Source organism: Heptranchias perlo, chromosome 16 (assembly GCF_035084215.1).
Source record: "Heptranchias perlo isolate sHepPer1 chromosome 16, sHepPer1.hap1, whole genome shotgun sequence".
NCBI lineage: Eukaryota > Metazoa > Chordata > Chondrichthyes > Hexanchiformes > Hexanchidae > Heptranchias > Heptranchias perlo.
The window spans coordinates 22,181,772-22,201,911 of NC_090340.1; the positions used below are offsets into that span (position 1 = coordinate 22,181,772).

At 40.3% G+C, this 20,140-nt stretch overlaps 1 protein-coding gene across 1 annotated transcript in view; it reads left to right on the forward strand.

The window, feature by feature from the left end:
- rspry1 (ring finger and SPRY domain containing 1) overlaps nucleotides 1-20,140 on the forward strand; it is a 67,584-nt gene that overhangs the window by 26,066 nt on the left and 21,378 nt on the right. The window contains exons 4-8 of the mRNA XM_067997791.1: nucleotides 264-390; nucleotides 5,269-5,327; nucleotides 9,851-9,917; nucleotides 14,263-14,394; nucleotides 18,538-18,653. Of these exons, the coding sequence (XP_067853892.1) occupies nucleotides 264-390; nucleotides 5,269-5,327; nucleotides 9,851-9,917; nucleotides 14,263-14,394; nucleotides 18,538-18,653 (501 nt within the window). The remainder of the gene's footprint in view (nucleotides 1-263; nucleotides 391-5,268; nucleotides 5,328-9,850; nucleotides 9,918-14,262; nucleotides 14,395-18,537; nucleotides 18,654-20,140) is intronic.

The window sequence follows — 20,140 nt, forward strand, 5'->3', positions numbered from 1 at the left end:
TGACCCACCTCATTTGCCAGAACCAGATCCAGCAATGCCTTCCTCCTTGTTTGGCTGGAAACATACTGATCGAGGAAGTTCTCCTGAACACACTTCAGAAATTCCTCCCTCTCTGCCCTTTTACACTATTATTATCCCAGTCTATACTGGGATAGTTGAAGTCCCACCATTATCACTACTCTATAGTTCTTGCACCCCTCTGTAGTTTCCCTGCAAATGTGATAATACGCTGTCTAGTTTGATATTTTTAAACTATTTTTTAGGATGCATTACAGAAACTGTCAGAAATGTTGAATTTGAGTGCATCTCTAGCAAAGCAGGATGCTTGCAATCCAGCTAAACACCGCAACACCACTGCAGTACTGGGATGCCTGGCTGAAAAGCTAGCAGGTATGGCGAACATTTTTTTCCCTAAATTTTTTGGATTTTCTGGACCAAGCGCACACAACATTACCACATGTACTTGAATTGTCCTTAAGATTACCTCCATAAGCACAATGATATTTTACAGTAACGTATGCCCAGTTACTATGTAATCAGAATGTTTAAGAATTTGTGGCATACAGAACCATGAAAGGAGAAGCATCTGAAGGATCTGTGAAAGTAAGTTGGGAAAGAACCAAATTCATGAGACCTGCAGAGATGTGCCTTACTGTGAAGTAGTCTCTAGGTTTTAACTTTTGGACAAGGCACGAGTGGAGCACTGAATTAAGCTGATGTTCAAAATTGAATGTTCTTGGTGTTGATTACTGAGCCTCTTACCACTCATGCGCAGGTGATTTGCCGAATATCCACCAGCTGAGATATGAAAGTTGAAAATTTCAGTGTGGAAGTGCAGAACGTCTGATCTACCTGAAAAGGGGGGTTCGATTGTAGCATAGTGGATACTAAAGTCATTTAGTGCAGTGATCACATGCTATCATGACTGCCTTACATAATGCTCATGCATTTCAAGTCTAAATTGTATACTGCTTTACATATTGATGCAGTTGTACATTGTGCACATGATACTTGCAGGCATACACACTGGTGCAGTATGTATTCATGTTGAGTATATTAACAATGCTTCATCAGAATGGTCTCAAGAGGGAGAGGTAGCCAGGTGACCGTACACTGGGCGGAAGAGGTAGCAAAGTGAGGTGTGCAGGGACTATTCTATCTTGGGGCTGTCAGGGGTCGCTGACTTGCACTGTAAATATTCATAACTGAAGGATAGAGTTTGGCAAATTATCAGCTTTCCCAAAATAATGTCCGACTTAAGTGATATCTTAGTATCCCTCAACAATTGTTTGCCTAGTAGCAGCTGCTGTGAAAATCCCACAAGCACAATTAAAATTACTAGTCAGTTTTTTGGGAGGAGAGAAAGAAAGGGAATCTTGATGAGCAAAATTGGTTTTCAAAAGCAACACATTTACTATTACTACCTTTTTCTCGGATGGCAGAGGATAATTTTGTTGACTTCCATAGGTACAATCACCGTAATGATTTTTGTACTTTGCAAGTCTTCAAACACTGGACTTTTTTTGTGAAAACAGTCATACTTCCCCCAGCGGTCTGGTGGATAAAGACAGTGGGTGGTGTATCTGTCAGCCATGCAGATCGAAAGATCCCAGATTTGATAAAACTGCCCAGGGCTAAGGAGAGGGAAAATCAGCCAACGATCCTGTTCATGATTCTTGGCCATTGAGTCCTGCTTGAAAGTGCACATGTGGCATCTGGTGACAAAAAGAATCAGTCTTGGATGTAATGTTCTCTGAGAGTGCCTGTTGACACTGACAGCCTAGGTTAATATGAATAATAGCCAGGTGAATGAAGCATTGGATAGTGATTGGCAGCATACTTTAAGTACAGTAGTGTAATGGTTATGTTACTGGGCTAGTAATCCAGAGTCCTGGACTAATAATCTGGAGAACATGAGTTCAAATCCCACCATGGCAGTTTGAGAATTTGAATTCCGTTTTTAACAAAAATTCCAAAATAAAAAGCTGATTATCTGTAAAAGTGACCATGAAGCCGCCAGATTGTTGTGAAAACCCAACTAGTTCGCTAATGTCCATTAGAGAAGGAAACGTGTATATGACTCCTGTCCCACACCAACGTGGTTGATTCTTAACTGCCCTCTGAAATAGCCTAACAAGCCACTCGATTATATTATACCCCTACAAAGAATAACAAGAACAGCATTGTGAGAGCACCTTCACACAGACTGCAGCGGTTCAAGAAGGCCCACCATCACTGTCTCAAGGCAAGTAGGGTTGAGCAATAAATGACAGCCTTCCAGTAGCACCCACGTCCCATTAATGAATAAAAGAATTGGTGCTGCAGGAGAGCAGGGCATGTTAAGAACGGCCTAATCCATTTGCTGAAGGGTGTTTTTCTACTTTCAAAGCTGCTCTCATTGAAGAACAGATTGCAAAGACACTTGCTTTCTTTTAAAACACAAATCTTGTAGGGTATTCCTTATTTCCTGTGCTTCTCGGCACTGAACAAAAAGTCAAGCAAAGAAAGTCACCCTTGGGGTAGTTACATTAATCAAAAGTAATTACTTAATGTTATTCATACGAGCATTCGTGAAGCAAAATCAAACCATACATATAACTCTCCTATAAAATCCCATTATACACTTAAGTCATTACATAATAACACTCTTATTAATTCCTACACATCAGGCAAATCGTTAATACACGTGCAACCTTTAAACCAAGGATTTTGCTCATCGAGGCCTGGGGTTGATCAGCTCTTCAGTACTCTGTCCTCTTCTGTCTGCATGATGTTTGACTGCAGCTTGCGTTCCTTGTGACTGCCATGTGGTGGAGAGACTGTCCTCGAAGTTGTCTTTTTATATTGTTTTTACCAATTGGACATAAGACTGGGGAGTGTCATTTTTTGTCCAATTGCTCCCTGTTACTATGCCTCAATCACTAACATACCCCAATGATTGACCGTTTAGGCTTTGACCATGTGACTGAAGACACTTTGATGTAGAAAGGACCATGTGCTTGAACCATGCAATGTAAAAGGCTCCTTTACATGAAAGGCTGTAAACAGAGATTGTAGAGGTAGCCCCAGCTCCTTTAATTTCTATACACAGACATCCCTAATGATCCTAGAGGCTCATGCCTTTTCTCACCTATCATTTCTTTCCCGATCCAAAGCCTTTGATGTATGCCCTTATTGCCTTCTCTTACAATACCCCCCTGCTGTGTTTCCAAAAGCCTGACAACCCTTTAAGCTCAGTATTATTCATCTAGCTTATTTATTTAATCTAGATATCTATCTGCAGTACAATGTCTTTGAACCCGAAATCCATAATTCTCCAATGCTGTCAGCGTTATTGAGGGAAAACAGGATTTGTGAGAACACAGTTTACTACATTACTGTGTTTGCAGGTTTTCAGATGCCTTTGTTTAAAAGGGGTACAGTTAATCCTTTCCTTCAAATGTCTTTTTGTTAAGAACATAAAAAATAGGAGCAGGAGTAGGCCATACGGCCCCTCGAGCTTGCTCCGTCGTTCAGTAAGATCATAGCTGATCTTTGGCCTCAACTCCACCTTCCTGCCCTATCCCCATATCCCTTGATTCCCCTAGAGTCCAAAAATCTATCTATCTCAGCCTTGAATATACTCAATGACTCGGCATCTACAGCCCTCCGGGGTAGAAATTTCCAAAGGTTCACAATCCTGAGTGAAGAAATTCCTCCTCATCAGTCTTAAATGGCTGATCCCTTATCCTGAGACTATGCCTCTTAGTTCTAGAATCTCCAGCCAGGGGAAACAACCCCTCAGAATCTTGTGTTTCAATGAGATCACCTTTTACTCTTCTAAACTGCAGACAGAATAGGCCCATTCTACTCAATCCCTCCTTTATAGGACAACCCTCTCATCCAAGGAATCAATCTAGTGAACCTTCACTGCACCGCCTCTAAGGCAAGTATATCCTTCCTTAGATAAGGAGACTAAAACTCTACATAGTACTCCAGGTGAGGTCTCACCAAAGCCCTCTACAATTGTGGCAAGGCTTCCTTACTCTTGTTCTTCAACCTCCTTGCAACAAAGGCCAACATGCCATTTGCCTTCCTAATTGTATTCCTGTACCTGCATTCTAACTTTCTGTGTTTCTTGTATAAAGACACCCAGATCTCTCTGGATACCAATATTAAAAAGTTTCTCACCATTTAAAAAAAATTCTGCTTTTCTATTCCTACCAAAGTGAATAACCTCACATTTCCCCACATTATACTTCATCTGCCACCTTCTTGCCTACTTAACCTGTCTATATCCCTTTGCAGACTCTTTGTGTCCTTCTCACAGCTTACTTTCCCACCTACCTTTTTGTATCGTCAGAAAACTTAGATACATTACACTCTGTCCCTTCATCTAAGTCGTTAATATATAGATTGTAAATAGCTGAGGCCCCTGCACCGATCCTTGCAGCACCCCACTAGTTACAGCCTACCAACCTGAAAATCACCTGTTTATCCCTACTCTTTTCTGTCCGTTAACCAATCCTCTATGCTATTAGATTATCCGCAACGCCATGAGTCCTTATCTTGTGTAGCAAGCTTTTATGTGCCACCTTATTGAATGCCTTTTGGAAACTCAAATATACTACATCCACTGGTTCCCTTTTATATACCCTGCTAGTTACATCCTCAAAGAACTCTAATAAATGTGTTAAATACAAATTCCCTTTCATAAAACTATGTTGACTCTGCTTAACCGTATCATGATTTTCTAAGTACCCTGTTACTACTTTCTTAATAATTGATTCCAGCATTTTCCTGACGACTGTCAGGCTAGCTGGCCTGTAGTTCCCCGTTTTTTCTCTCCCTCCTTTATTAAAGGGGTTTTGAACCCCACAATCTTTCCTTCTGTTGCATGCATAATTTGTGTGGTTCTGGTGCTGTAAAAGAAAAAAATATATAAATAAGACTGCTACACCATTGGGAGTTGCAGTGGGTATTGTAGAACCTCTGAAGAAGCTGAGCAGTATAAGTGCAGCTTTGACTTGTGACAAAGTTGTGCGCCTACTTACAGGCGTGTGCCATGGGAAGGGAAGATTCTAATATAACCCAAAATTATGAATTGTACTTGGTTCTTGTCCAGTGCATTGGCAGATCTGAGATCAGCAAAAATTAGCAATTTTTGAAATTTAAACAGTGTACATTTCTTCAAACTTTAAGAGCAATTGTGGTTAGTTTCCAATGACGACCCATAAATTTTTGCGACAGAGGTACAGATTCTCTAATAAAACTTCTTATCATTTACAGGTCCTGCCAGCATAGGTCTTCTCAGCCCAGGGACCTTGGAATATTTACTGGAGAGTTTGGTGAGTACTGGAGATGTATTAAATTGTTGAGAGTCAAATATATAGGTATTTCTATTATTACTGTCACCTATAAGCCTCATAGTATGGGAAAAGTGGAAGATATTTTATATCATAAGATCAAATATGAATGTTCTGATTTGTGACCTTTGTGCTTTTGGATGATATCTATAGCTTATTTAAAACTGATGGGATGTGTTATCTGGGCTGCACTTTGATCAAATTGTTAATCCCTGTTTGCAGTGGACCAAGTTCCCAGATAAATGTCTGGAATTTAATAATGGATACAACATTAAAACTTACAAGCATTTACCAACCAGCAAAGTTTTCTGACTAAACAACAATTGCTCTGAACATGTGTTTACTTAATAATTATACTTTGTGATCTTAAAGGAACATAACTCTTCCTTAGCAGCCAAAATTACATGTAGAACACTTCTGTCCTTTAAACAGAGTATCATCTGACATGCTGTGAGCAATGCTAGTATAAGCTGTCTTGCATTTTACTCCACTGGAGAGTGGGTATAAAACTCGAGTGAGTATTTAGTGATCATTTTCCAAAAGAATTCTAAATACTTGGCAGTATAAAGCTGCTGTAAGTATTCCATCACATTCAGTGTTACTGCGGAAATCATTGCTGTGTTGTAGAAAAATTGAGGTTTTTTTTGCATATGCAGTATGTTACTGTAGTAACAAACATTACAGATGATTCAAAACATTTCTGAAATGAGAATTTTGGGTGCAGAAAGAGTGATCCAATAAGTTCAGAATGATGATGGAAGTACCTGGACTAAAATTTTGTGCTATGGTTTCTGAAGCTATATTGTGAGATGTGAAAGACACTATCAGTTAGCATTTCTGCATGGTGGTGACAACTGCCTTTGGTCGAGGTACACAAGGTGCTTTTGGAATGTACTGTTCAAGGAGAACGTGGGAGAATAAAGAAATCGGTGCTAATGAAATCAGGACAAGGAATACTGTGTGATGGACTGGAATTGAAGATTGTATTGTGTAGGGCATGCCTGCCATATGACTGATTATAACATAAGATGATTGGGTTTTTAGCTGGGTGAAGATTGTATGGAAGAGAAAGACATGGGCTGATAGTTATAGAGCTGATAGAAAGGAGAATATCATCAAATTTTGGATAGTCGGTTACAATAACTAATTCTTAAATGGAGAATTCTGCCTGTAGAATGGAAGAGTTTGTTCATGAGCTTTAGAACTCACATGAACTTTTTTTTGTAACTTTTTGACAACTACTCTATTTCTCCCCTTGAAACTTCTTGCAGTAGAAGTGGGTGGGAAGAGAAGGAATGATTTTAGCTTACGGTGCAACACATCTGAGTCCTGTCCTGAGAAAATCTCTCTCCTCAAGCTTGGTTTGTTAGAAATAACTGCCTTTGCTCAGGATAGATAAGGGAATTGGGGAAAATGAGGATGACTGGGAGCAGAATTAGTGGTTAAAAATTAGTAAGAACTAGTCAAGTTCCCGTTTTAATTGCACACAAGGACTCAAGACCAAGTATAGTCTTCAGGTGAATCAGAACTTGGGATAATTGGACCAGGGTGTGCAGAAGCAATTCAGTACCATATTGAAGTCTTACATTTTTATAAATACTTTGATTTTAAATACTTATAGTTGAATAGTGGGGTTTGTGTGAGCCAGTCATTAATTTTGGACTTCTCCTAGCAAAGAGCTAGCACAGACATGATGGGCTGAATGCCTCTGCTGTTAAATTATATTGCTGATTAGGTAAGTGACTCTGGTTCTACTTTGCCCTTTAGCATCAAGAATAATATTAAATCAGCCATTTCTGAAGGTTTTTTTTTTGTAACAATTTGCTTCCAAAACATGGAAGGGAAAAAATATGCCTTTTTATGGTCCTTGCAATGTAATAGTGCAGTATGCCGCATCATGTCATAGAGTGAAAGGATAGGAAGCCTAACCTTACTGAGGAAAAAAAACTGGTGTGCAAGACCACTTGTCCTGTGTGATTTGCAAAGCTGGTGCAAAAGTAATAGTTTAAATTTATATATTACATTTAGTAACTTCCATTTATCACTCATACTGCAAATTGGACTGCTTCTGCTTTATTTGTTTTAATTGTGGGGAGTGGAATAGATTTCTCTCATTTCTGTGCACGGTACTATGTTTTAAAATTACCTACTGATTACTCATTGGTCTATATTGTACAAAGCGGTTTAAAGCATTTATGTTGAAGTACTGATGGCTACCTGAAGGAAAGGACGTGTTGTCAAGAATTAAATTTAAACATTGATAACTCCTCCAACATACTGTTTGTCTGTTTATCTGACATTTAATTTCAGCACCCCAGGCTTGTTTTTATTGAAGCAAATTCAGTGGTGCAGTGTGTTCAGAATCTTTTCAGCTGCAAGCTATTGTCAGTGATTTACTGGACTGCATTCAGGCACTCTGGTAACACTGCATGCAGTCCACATCAAGCCAATGTGTCAACTGTGTTGTAGTCAGGTTTAAGCAGGATTCAGGACTGAATCACAGCAGCTTTTGTACAACAGTGGTTTCTGATTCTTCCCAGTAAGGTGATGGTTCCACTTGATTCCCCTAGTGGAGTTGGACGTGATCCATCTAAAATTGCGCTCCTCCCTTGCACTTCAGTAACTGATTAATTGTACTTTTGCATGATCTTTAATTCATTGGATTGAGCAATGCCCTAGTTCTTGGGGCTATATTTGATATTGGCTTGGTTGTTACAAGGCACTAGTTCTCAAGTGCTAAATAAATATTTAGCGGACAAGTAACTAGAATCTGCACCTGTGTGTGAATATTGCATCGATTAAAAAAAAAATAACTTTAATTAATACAGCTAAACAGCAATAATAAAAATACGAATGCAACTGTAGATCCTCTTGATGTTTAGGCAATCATTGGAACTCTTTTTCTCAACTCTTTGGGTAGGAGAGCCTCCAATATCATTGTTGCCTTAGTGTGGAGTATGTGTGTCTTTTGAAGTATGTATGTAAATATTTTTTATCTATCACACACCTTTCATGACACTTTTCAAAACTAATTTGCTGAAAACTGCTGGTAGAAGTGATTATAGAGTTACAGGATGAATGGTAAAAATAAAAAATACATATTAGTGTATCTTGTTCCTCTACCACACCATTTCCTGTTGACTTGTGCCTCTGAATATCATTCCAGCAGATTTGTTGACATGTTAACCAATATCCTTAAGTAAACATAAAAGCCATGATTCAGTCAGAGGCTACAGTTGATCTAAACTCCAAAGAAGAAAGTTTGAGTAATTTTATCATTTGAAGCTGAGATTTGATTAACTTAAACTGTAAGGCTATAATCTATTACAGGATGGAGAATTTTCGTGGGCAGTCTTTTTTTTTATTCGTTTGTGGGATGTGGGAGTCGTTGGCAAGGTCAGCACTTATTGCCCATCCCTAATTGCCCTTGAGAAGGTGGAGTTGAGCTGCCGCCTTGAACTGCTGCAGTCCGTGTGGTGAAGGTTCTCCCACAGTACTGTTAGGAAGGGAGTTCCAGGATTTGACCCAGCGACTATGAAGGAAAGGCGATATATTTCCAAGTCGGGATGGTGTGTAACCTGGAGGGGAAAGTGCAGGTGGTGGTGTTCCCACGTGCCTGCTGCCCTTTTTTCCTTTTAGGTGGTAGAGGTCGTGGGTTTGGGAGGTGCTGTCGAAGAAGCCTTGGCGAGTTGCTGCAGTGCATCCTGTGGATGGTACACACTGCAGCCACTGTGCGCCGGTGGTGAAGGGAGTGAATGTTTAGGATGGTGGATGGGGTGCCAATCAAGCGGGCTGCTTTGTCCTGGATGGTGTCGAGTTTCTTGAGTGTTGTTGGAGCTGCGCTCATCCAGGCAAGTGGAGGGTATTCCTTCACACTCCTGATTTGTGCCTTTATAGATGGTGGAAAGGCTTTGGGGAGTCAGGAGGTGGGTCACTCGCTGCAGAATACCCAGCCTCTGGCCTGCTCTTGTAGCCACAGTATTTATGTGGCAAGTGTTTTTCACCTGCTTGATTTCTAAAGTATTTAAGAATAATATCTACTTGAGTACAAACCATTAGAGCTTGGTTCTATTTTTTATGACTATGACTAAATAGATGCAAGTATTCAAATTGAGTTAATTAGCATTACCCCTTTAATCCAAGCAAGTTTTTTAAAAAAAAACTTGCATTTATATAGTGCCTTTCACATTCTCTGGACACCCCAAAGTGCTTCAGAGCCAATTAATTAGTTTTGAAGTGTAGTCAATATTACATGGGTAAACATGGCACAGTCTTAGAACTAGTGTAATTTTATGCTCAAGACCATGCACAGTTCAAGCTATAAAAATGTATTGTCTCCTTGCACTTCCTTTGTCAAGATAATAGCATGCTACATGATCCACAAAGTCCAAATTGTTGTTTCTTTGCATGTCTTATTTTAAAATTGCACTTTCAAACCAATCTGTGTGGTATAACAATATAACCTGTGTAAATTTATATTTAGTGTTTGACTGTTAATATTACAGAGTGCACAGTCTCACCCCACGGTCATGCTTTTCTCCCTTATTGCCCTGGAGAAGTTTGCACAAACAAGTAAGTTTCTGTTTAAATATAAATGTAACCTTTTTTTTGGTGTAGTGGTAGGATTAATCTTGTGTTAAAAAAAATGTGAATTTACTGTTACGTTGTTTACCTTCCTATGTTTTATTAACTCACTACCATTCAGTGATCAAAATAGAAATTTACTTCAAAAATGAAATGTTTCATGGCTGCTTTGTCAGAATCCTTATGATAAAGTAACTGAGTTTAGTAGGGTTGCCAATCCAGGAGTCTTCCAGAATTGAGGGTTGCAACTCCCGGGCATTGCTGATAGCAACCTGGGAGAAAAGTACTTTGTATTTGTGGTTTGCGTCTGCACGCCTCTATTGTCTCTACTTGCAGTTCTCTATTCCACCATCATACCTGGCGGCACTCGAGGAGCCAGTCTGGCTGTCTCAGGCATTCCCTGCCTCCCAGAAGCGCCCTGGAATTTCATGGTAGCTGGTTTCGCCCCATGACCTCACACCTCTGGCGACGTTACGGCATGGAACAGGACCAGCTAACTATGTTCAGTTTGCAGTGGCGTCAGATAGGCATACTGGAAATTTAGTCAGCCAACATCATAATTAGTTTATTTCTTGCAGTGCATATGATGTATTTATGGTAATTAGTTAAAGGAGATTCGCAACTATATGCTTGTCATAAACTACTGTGGGAACTCTTAACACTCGTACGAATTAAGCCTAAACCTAATCTGTGGGGGGCAAAAAAATTTTTGGTGCAAATTGTTACTCTTTCCTTCCACCCTTTCTTGTTTGAAGCCTTCCTGTGCCATACAGGATACACTGAGGCTTGCCATTGCCTACCCATAGCTGGCTGCTGGGGTGTAAATGAGAGTTGGCCATGAAATACCCACTCACCTCCCTAAGAAAGTGCCAGGCCTCCACTCACCAGCTGTCAGCATACAACAGCACAGTTGAGAACTCTATGTGGGAAATCATGATTGCAAATTAGCCTCCTATCGTTGTGCTAATGTGCTGCATCACCAATAATCTATATCACCTTTTGATTTATTTTCTTCCTCCTGATTTTCTCTCTTAACCCTCCTATCCAAAAAGCAATGATTCGTACTGGAGTTCCAATCTGATTCCAAAACATTTCTGTCCAAATTGTGCATCTACTTTATTTTAAAAAAATCTTATGTACCATAGCTTAATTATCTTAATTATCTTAGGAATAGTAGAGTACTGAGATACTCAACTAAGCTAAATGCAATAACATTTGCAAACAGTGATCAAATGCTGTGAGATCAAACCTCCAAGAATATGTCCAACGAAAGCTGATCATCTGTAGCTTCTAGCTACAAGTCTTTGATCAGTAAAACAGCAATTGCTGGACAGCAAATAAAAATCTGAATGCTACAAACTGGCAGCAGTTCAGTCAGGACCCGAGTGATAATCATGGATTAATGTTTCAGCTGTGGTCCTTTAGGACCAATTTGATGTAGTTTTCTTCATGGATTCAACAGAAAATTGCATTGTCCTGATGCCAAATAGTCCTTTTTTTCCTCTCTGCACTTTTACAAAACAGGCATTTTCCTTATGTATAACACCCTGTTTCTTACATATCCTGTTAAGCAGCAGCAAATTCTTGGGCTTCCTCTTCATAGTTCAGCTATGTATCCCACTAAAGTGGAAACAGATGAAATGCTTGCTCTCTCGGTGCTTTTACATTATAGGAGTGCAGCCAATGGCAGCTATCTACTCCCATTCCGTCAACACTTACAGCCTTCAGTGTGAACAATCCAATCCAACCATTCTCTTGTATGGTTACTTGCTCTCAAAGTTCTATGGGATCTTAAACCATAGGGCTGACTTTTTAGATGCTGTTTCTCATCTCATCCAAAAGATGGATCTCCAACAATGTAGCACACCTTTTCTCAGCCTGGATTATATGATGAAGTACTAGAGTGCCTTGATCCCATGATCTGACTTGAAGATGACTGTTACCAAGTCGACACAATGTATTTTTGATTTTGCATTTGTTGCAAAGGTGGTCATATTTCACTAAAATGCAGGTACCTCAAAATGCATAGAGTAATGTAATTACTTATAACCAATATAAGAATTTAAGTCCAAATGAGATGATTAATGTGTAGAATTTACAGCACAGAAGCAGGCCATTCAGCCCAACCTGTCTATGTCAGTGTTAATGCTCCACACGAGCCTCTTTCCACCTTATTCATCTCACCCTATCACCGTATCCTTCTATTCCTTTCTCCCTCGTGTATTTATCTAGCTTCCCCTTAAATGCTTCTATGATATTTGTCTCAACTACTCCATGTGGCAGCAAGTTCCACATTCTCACCACTGAGTGAAAAAGTTTCTCCTAATTTCCTTATTCGATTTATTAGTGACACTCTTATATTTATGGCCCCTAGTTTTGGATTCCCCCCACAAGTGGAAATATCTTCTCTATTTCTACCTTATCAAACTCCTTCATAATTTTGAAGACCTCTATCAGGTCACCCCTCAGTGTTTTTTCTAGAGAAAAGAGCTATAGCCTGTTCAGTCTTCCCTGATAGTTATACCCTCACTGTTCTAGTATCATCCTTGTAAATCTATTTTGCACTTTCTCCAGCGCTTCTATATCCTTTTTGTAATTTTTTAATATTCGTTCATGGGATGTGGGCGTCGCTGGCAAGGCCAGCATTTATTGCCCATCCCTAATTGCCTTGAGAAGGTGGTGGTGAGCCGCCGCCTTGAACCGCTGCAGTCCGTGTGGTGAAAGTTCTCCCACAGTACTGTTAGGAAGGGAGTTCCAGGATTTTGACCCAGCGACGATGAAGGAACGGCGATATATTTCCAAGTCGGGATGATGTGTGACTTGGAGGGGAACGTGCAGGTGGTGGTGGTCCCATGTGCTTATTGCTCTTGTCCTTCTAGGTGGTAGAGGTCGTGGGTTTGGGAGGTGCTGTCGAAGAAGCCTTGGCGAGTCGCTGCAGTGCATCCTGTGGATGGTACACACTGCAGCCACTGTGCGCCGGTGGTGCAGGGAGTGAATGTTTAGGGTGGTTGGTGGGGTGCCAAACAAGCGGGCTGCTTTATTCTGGATAGTGTTGAGCTTCTTGAGTGTTGTTGGAGCTGCACTCATCCAAGCAAGCGGAGAGTATTCCATCACACTCCTTACTTGTGCCTTGTAGATGGTGGAAAGGCTTTGGGGAGTCAGGAGGTGAGTCACTCGCCGCAGAATACTCAGCCTCTGACCTGCTCTTGTAGCCACAGTATTTATATGGCTGGTCCAGTTAAGTTTGGCGATCAGAAATGTTAAACTTATATAGAACCAAACATCTGAGCCTTAAGCATTGGTGGCACCAAATGTAAGGAACACTACTTCAAATCTTTAGTGTTCAGTTGCACGCCGATACAAAATATTGGGCGGGAAATTGCTGTGTGTGGCGAACGACTCGTGCTTGCCGCTCCTTACGTACTAACTTACCCATATTGTATCCGCGGTCTTTATTGCGGGAACTTCCTCTAATGGGAAAACAGTCCAAAGTTAACTCCCACGAACCTAGGACCTATGTGGCTGATGAGAGGATCTCTCCCCTCAACCAATCCGATTGCAGCATCCTTGACAAGCCGCAAAGGTCAAAACCCGGAAATGAAAGCGACAACAGTAAAATCAATTGTAAAAACAGTTCAAGAAAGCGAAAGAGAGGGTAGAAATATCGAATTAAAAGACAGAAATAAAATGTTTTTAAAAATGTTCTATGTCGAACTATTAAAATCACAATGAATGAGTCTCCACATTTTAATTTTCATTTTCATTGCCAGAGGTTGTTTGGCAGTCATTAATATTTTTACCATGCTGTTAAAACTTTTTATAACCTTAAAAAAAAAAATTTCAGCATACCTGTTTTGTGGCAAGATTAGTTCGTTTCGAGCTGGGCAGGCGAGCAAGTTTGCGCTAGTCTATTGATTGCAGCCGGTGAGGTCCTTTTAACACTAAGCTTTCAGATCACCACCAAACCAGGAAGAGCAAGCTCCGGATTTCCGCGTTTGACTGTGCATGCGCGGCTGCCGGAATTTGCGCTTTGATTTCACCATTAATATCGGTGAGGGCTGCTAAGCTCAGTTATTTTAGAAGCAATTTCTGACCCTTTAATTATTTAAACTATTGTAATTGCCATTGATGTAAAATGTGTGATTTTTGTTAGTTTTTAAAAAGTTGGAAAACTGCAATTCTGATTGCTTATTTTTATAATTCAGAGCTGATTTATGTAACTAACATTGTCAAATGTAAGTGTTCAAGTGGGTAAAGCATGCGCCTTTATTACTTAAATTAAATGCTTTTCAGCAGTAGGTAATTGTTCATACAATGCAACTTTTAATTGCAGGTGAAAATAAATTAACAGTCTCTGAGTCATGTATTAGTGATCAACTACTTATGCTGGAGTCTTGGATAAATCACACAGATTACCTGAAACGACAGGTTGGCTTCTGTGCACAGTGGAGCCTGGATAATTTGTGTAAGTTTGTGATTTTTGTTTGATTGTCACTGGCAACATTCAAATGGAATACTTGTAATTTTAGTGACGTTACAGCCTATGAAGGTTCCTGAGAAATATACTGGCAACTTTAAGTAAAACTGCATGGTGCAAAGTTATCAATCCTTATTCCTGGGGTATGAGTGGAAGCTATGAATCTGAAGATCTTAATTTCAAGAAATTACCCCAGTGATGACCATAATTACATTTCTGGCTCCAATGGCATCCCCTCTCCCCAGTCCCCCTCCAACTGCCATGAACTGAATTCTGATAATATACATTTTAAAAGGAAGAAATTTAAACCCAGAGCATTCAATAGAACAGTTTGAAAGCTGCTGCATCTTATGAACAGCCACGCTCCGGAGAAGACCCACTGGTCCATCCTGCCTGTCCCACACGACTGCAATGCTTTGTGCATCAAATTATTATACACTGCCCACCCCACCTGAAAGCTGTGTAATCTCCTGGGAGAGGTGGAAAACCAGCTGGAAACCCAGGTCGATTATGTGGGGCGGGGGGGGGATCTGGAAAATTCCTCTCTGACCCCTTAGGTGATGGCAACTAATCCAGGAGACCACTCTGTCCCTGAATAATGTCATACAGTACCTATCTTTTGTACTAGGTGATCTCTGCCCCAGCGGTACATGGGTCCAGCTCTCATTTGAAGGAATTCAGCAATCAGTATTCACCACATTAAGCTTGTTCCATGGGTCCACTATTCTCTGGGAAAAGAGCCACTTCCTAACATCTTGAATTTTGAAATGTTAGTGTTTGTGTATCCTAATGATTTTGATCAAATCATGGGGTCATACAGCTTTAAAATACTATCCCATGATCATTGGTAATGGGAACATAAGAAACAGGACCAGCAGTAGGCCATAAGGCCCCCTCGAGCCTGCTCCACCATTCAATAAGATCATGGCTAATCTTCGACTTAAACTCCACTTTCCTGCCCTATCCCCATATTCCTTGATTCCGTTAGTGTCCAAAAATCTATTGATCTTAGTCTTGAATATACTCACCGACTGAGCATCGACAGCCTCCTGGGGTAGAGAATTCCAAAGATTCACAACCCTCTGAGTGAAGAAATTCCTCCTCATCGGTCCTAAATGGCCGACCCTTTATCTTCAGACTATGACCCCTAGTTCTAGACTCTCCAGCCAGGGGAAACGGCCTCTCGGCATCAATTCTGTCACGGCCTCTAAGAATTTTGTTTCAATGAGATCACCTCTCATTCTTCTAAACTCCAGAAAATATAGGCCCATTCTCATAGGACAACCCTCATTCCAGGAATCAATCTAGTGAACCTTCATTGCATGCCATCTAAGGCAAGTATCACCTTCCTTCGGTGAGGAGACCAAACCTATACACAGTTGTAGTGTGGTCTCACCAGAGCCCTGTATGATTGCAGCAAGACCTCCTTACTCTTATACTCCAACCCCCTTGCAATAAAGGCTAACATACCATTTGCCTTCCTAATTGCCTGCTGTACCTGCAGTTTAATTCTGTGATTCGTGTACAAGGACATCCAAATCCCTCTGTACACCAACATTTCTAAGTCTCTCTCCTTTTTAAAAAAATATTCTGATTTTCTATTCTTCCTACCAATGTGGATAATTTCACATTTCCTCATATCTGCCACCTGCTCGCCCACTCACTTAACCTGTCTATATCCCTTTGCAGACTCTTTGTGTCCTCCACACAGCTTACTTTCCCACCTAGCTTTGTATCGTCAGCAAACTTGGATTCATTACCCTCGGTCTCCTCACTAAGTCATTGATATATATTGTAACCAGCTGAGGCCCAAGCACTTGTGGAACCCCACTAGTTACAACCTGTCAACCTGAAAATGACCCGTTTTTTCCTTCTGTTTTCTGTCTATTAATTAATCCTTAATCCATGCTAATATATTACCCCCAATCCCTTGAGTTCTAATCTTGTGTAACAACCTCTTGTGTGGCAACTTATTGAATGCCTTTTGAAAATCCAAATATACTACATCCACTGGTTCCCCCTTATCTACCCTGCTAGTTACACCCTTAAAAAAAAATGGATTTGTCAAACACTCTTTCCCTTTCATAAAACCATGTTGACTCTGATGTAACAAGAGTAAGATTGTCTGTCTGTGTTGAATTGTAATGTTAAGATGTTTTCTTCCAAAACCTTGTGTTTAATTGCAACTCAGTAGCAATAGACCACCATAAGGCCAGCACAGTATTACATCTAAATCAGAACAGTTGGCCCAACTCCCCTGCTTCTCTTCCCTTCACCTCTTCTCCTCCTCTCTTTCCCCGCCATCACCCCCCCCACCCCCCCAAACACACACTGCAGTATAAAAGTTTTAGGACTCTTTGAACTCTAATTGAAATCTGTAACCAGCCATTATTGAAGGAAGGCTTTTTTCTCCAACCAATGAGTGGCGTAGTCATCTGATAATTTAAAAACCACAAGATCAGATCTCTTTCATGTGTATTTTCTCCCCCCTTGCCCCCTCTCCAAAAAAAATAATAGTGGCAGGTGTACAAAAAGCAAAATCATGACCACTATTAATTTTCTGCTGTTCTGGAAAGCCTGTAGTCACAGCAACAAGATGACTTTTTTTTTAAAAAGTCAGTGTGTTTTGCAGTAACAGTGAAATGGCCATTTTAGTGCAGCAGAACAATGTGAAAACCAGTATAATCAGAAGTAACTTCTGAGCAGATGTCTGCCCTGTCCTATTTCTCAACTCTTTCCACCCACCCACTTAGAATGTTAAAGTTCAGGACTTGTAATTTTCATATAATTCCAAGTATATTTTGTAAAGTTGCAGAGAAAGTTTTAAACCTGGAAATTTCCATTGATGAAACTACTGAGATCTACGCTTTCAAGGTGCTTAGCTTAAATTTTAAATAGGAATTTTTGTTTGAATAAACCTACTGGGAGTCGGCTAACTGAAGTGGAATTTTTCAAAAGTGTTTTTTTTCAATAGTTAAGAATTAGTCTCTTGTTTAGACTGCTGGCAACAATGGGGACAGTATGGGTCATTGGCAATATTTCTGTATATAGAAATGGACTGCAGGGACCAATCCGTGATGAGTTTGAACTATTGTGAAAGGTGTCAAAGTGCAGTTGTGATACATTTGTGAAAGGAATATACTTATGTAAGGGGAATCTGCTGACTGTACATAAACACCAATACATCAAGGATATGAAATAGTTAAGTTTATAATTTGGGGTCCTGAGAATCCAGCTTTCAGCTGTGACCCTAGTTTGGACCCAAAGACAACTACACCAGACCACTCTGTCTTGTAAAGCAACACTTATTTAGTCCCAACAAATTTACTAGTCAAAGCTCATTTACTTGCTTAGCATGATCATCATAATACTTAATCTGCACTCACAAACACCTATTTTGACCTGGAACCCTCCTATCAGCGGCATTGGGAACTCACTGGCTTCGGATGCAAGTTCCCTTCAGTGATCCAGCTGCTAGTGGCGTTGGGGGATTCCCTGTCTGGGCAAGGCAGTCCAAAGTGATTCTTTTTATTCATCACGCTTCCTTTGATTTTGGTTAGTTTTGCAAACACCTGCAGGCTTGTCATCTGTTTACGAATGATAAGCACTGAGAACAAGCATTTGTTCTTCCAATTCCTTTGTTCTCACATTTATGTTTGTTCTCGCAGTTGCATTTGTTCTTGTAGTTTGTAACTAACTTTAAGTAATATAATTAAGTAAATATCAAAAGCAACTACATTAGATGATGTAAAATGCAATTATACAACACTACAGTTCACTGCCACAAAATACACTTAAATGTCAGCTGTGGGCGCACAACTGTCTAAATAGACACATTGTAAACAATTTTACAACACCAAGTTATAGTCCAGCAATTTTATTTTAAATTCACAAGCTTTCGGAGGCTACCTCCTTCTTGTGAATTTAAAATAAAATTGCTGGACTATAACTTGGTGTTGTAAAATTGTTTACAATTGTCAACCCCAGTCCATCACCGGCATCTCCACATCATAAATAGACACAGTTTAGCATTGAGTCTGACTCTTTACATCCTTGCTACTGATCTGAAGAATGCATAATGCTTGTGGATACTATTCCTTTTAAAGCTAATAATTGTTTTTTTTAATGCAGTTTTAAAACCGAAAAGGCAGTTCACGTACGAGAAAGTAAATCTCAACCACATTAATGCTATGTTGAATAGCAATGATGTTAGTGAATACCTCAAAATTTCACCAGATGGGCTAGAGGTGAGTGTTTATTTGCCTTGGGATACAGTAAAATTCATTTTATTTCCTTTAAAAGTGTTTTTTGTACCCTTGAGGCACTAGGGTCCCTTGGGGGTGTCTGTGAGATCATAATATGACATCTAGATTTTGGTCAAATTGCCATTTGAAATGCATTATTTGTTGCGAATACTAAAATGTAGAATTCATTTTTGTCTCCCAATTCAACTCAAGTTTTTAAGAAAAAAGTTCTCAGGCATACTTCTGATACAATTGAGAGTTTGAGTAATGTGCCACACCATTTAAGTTGTACTTTTACTGTGAGATTTCACCAGGAGATTACACAGACTGCCCACCATGCATTCCTGGCCATTTTAAAAAGGCAGAAAACACCATGGTGTCAGACGATATTCAAGCTAAAATTAGTCATCAAACTTTACACTTTTTTTTTCATTTGTTCATGGGATGTGGGTGTCGCTGGCAAGGCCGGCATTTATTGCCCATCCCTAATTGCCCTTGAGAAGGTGGTGGTGAGCCACCAGTCTATTATAAAGGATGTGATAATGGAACACTTGGAAGGCATTAACGGGATTGGACAAAGTCAGCATGCGTTTATGAAAGGGAAATCATGCTTAACAAATCTAGGGGAGTTTTTTGAGGCGGGAGCTAGTAGAATAGATAGGGGAGAACCAGTGGATGTGGTGTATTTGGATTTTCAGAAGGCTTTTGATAAGGTCCCACACAAGAGGTTAGTGTGCAAAATTAAAGCACATGGGATTGGGGGAATATACTGGCATGGATTGAGAATTGGTTGACAGACAGGAAACAGAGTAGGAATAAACGGGTCTTTTTCCGGGTGGCAGGCAGTGACTAGTGGGGTACCGCAGGGATCAGTGCTTTGGACCCCAGCTATTCATAATATATATCAATGATTTGGATGAGGGAACGGAATGTAACATTTCCAAGTTTGCAGATGACACAAAGCTGGGGTGGAATGTGAGCTGTGAGGAGGATGCAAAGAGGCTCCAATGTGATTTAGTCAAGTTGGGTGAGTGGGCAAGAACATGGCAGATGCAGTATAATGTTGATAAATGTGAGGTTATCCACTTTGGTTGTAAAAACAGAAAGGCAGATTATCTGAATGGTGATAGATTGGGAAAAGGGGAGGTGCAACGAGACCTGAGTGTCCTTGTGCACCAGTCGCTGAAAGCGAGCAGTCAGGTGCAGCAAGCAGTTAGGAAGGCGAATGGTATGTTGGCCTTCATTGCAAGAGGATTTGAGTACAGGAACAGGGATGTCTTACTGCAGTTGTACAGGGCCTTGGTGAGACCACATCTGGAGTATTGTGTGCAGTTTTGGACTCCTTGCCATGGAGGGAGTGCAACGAAGGTTTACCAGACTGATTCCTGGGATGGCAGGACTGACTTATGAGGAGAGATTGGGTCGACTAGGCCTATATTCACGAGTTTAGAAGAATGAGAGGTGATCTCATCGAAACATATAAAATTCTA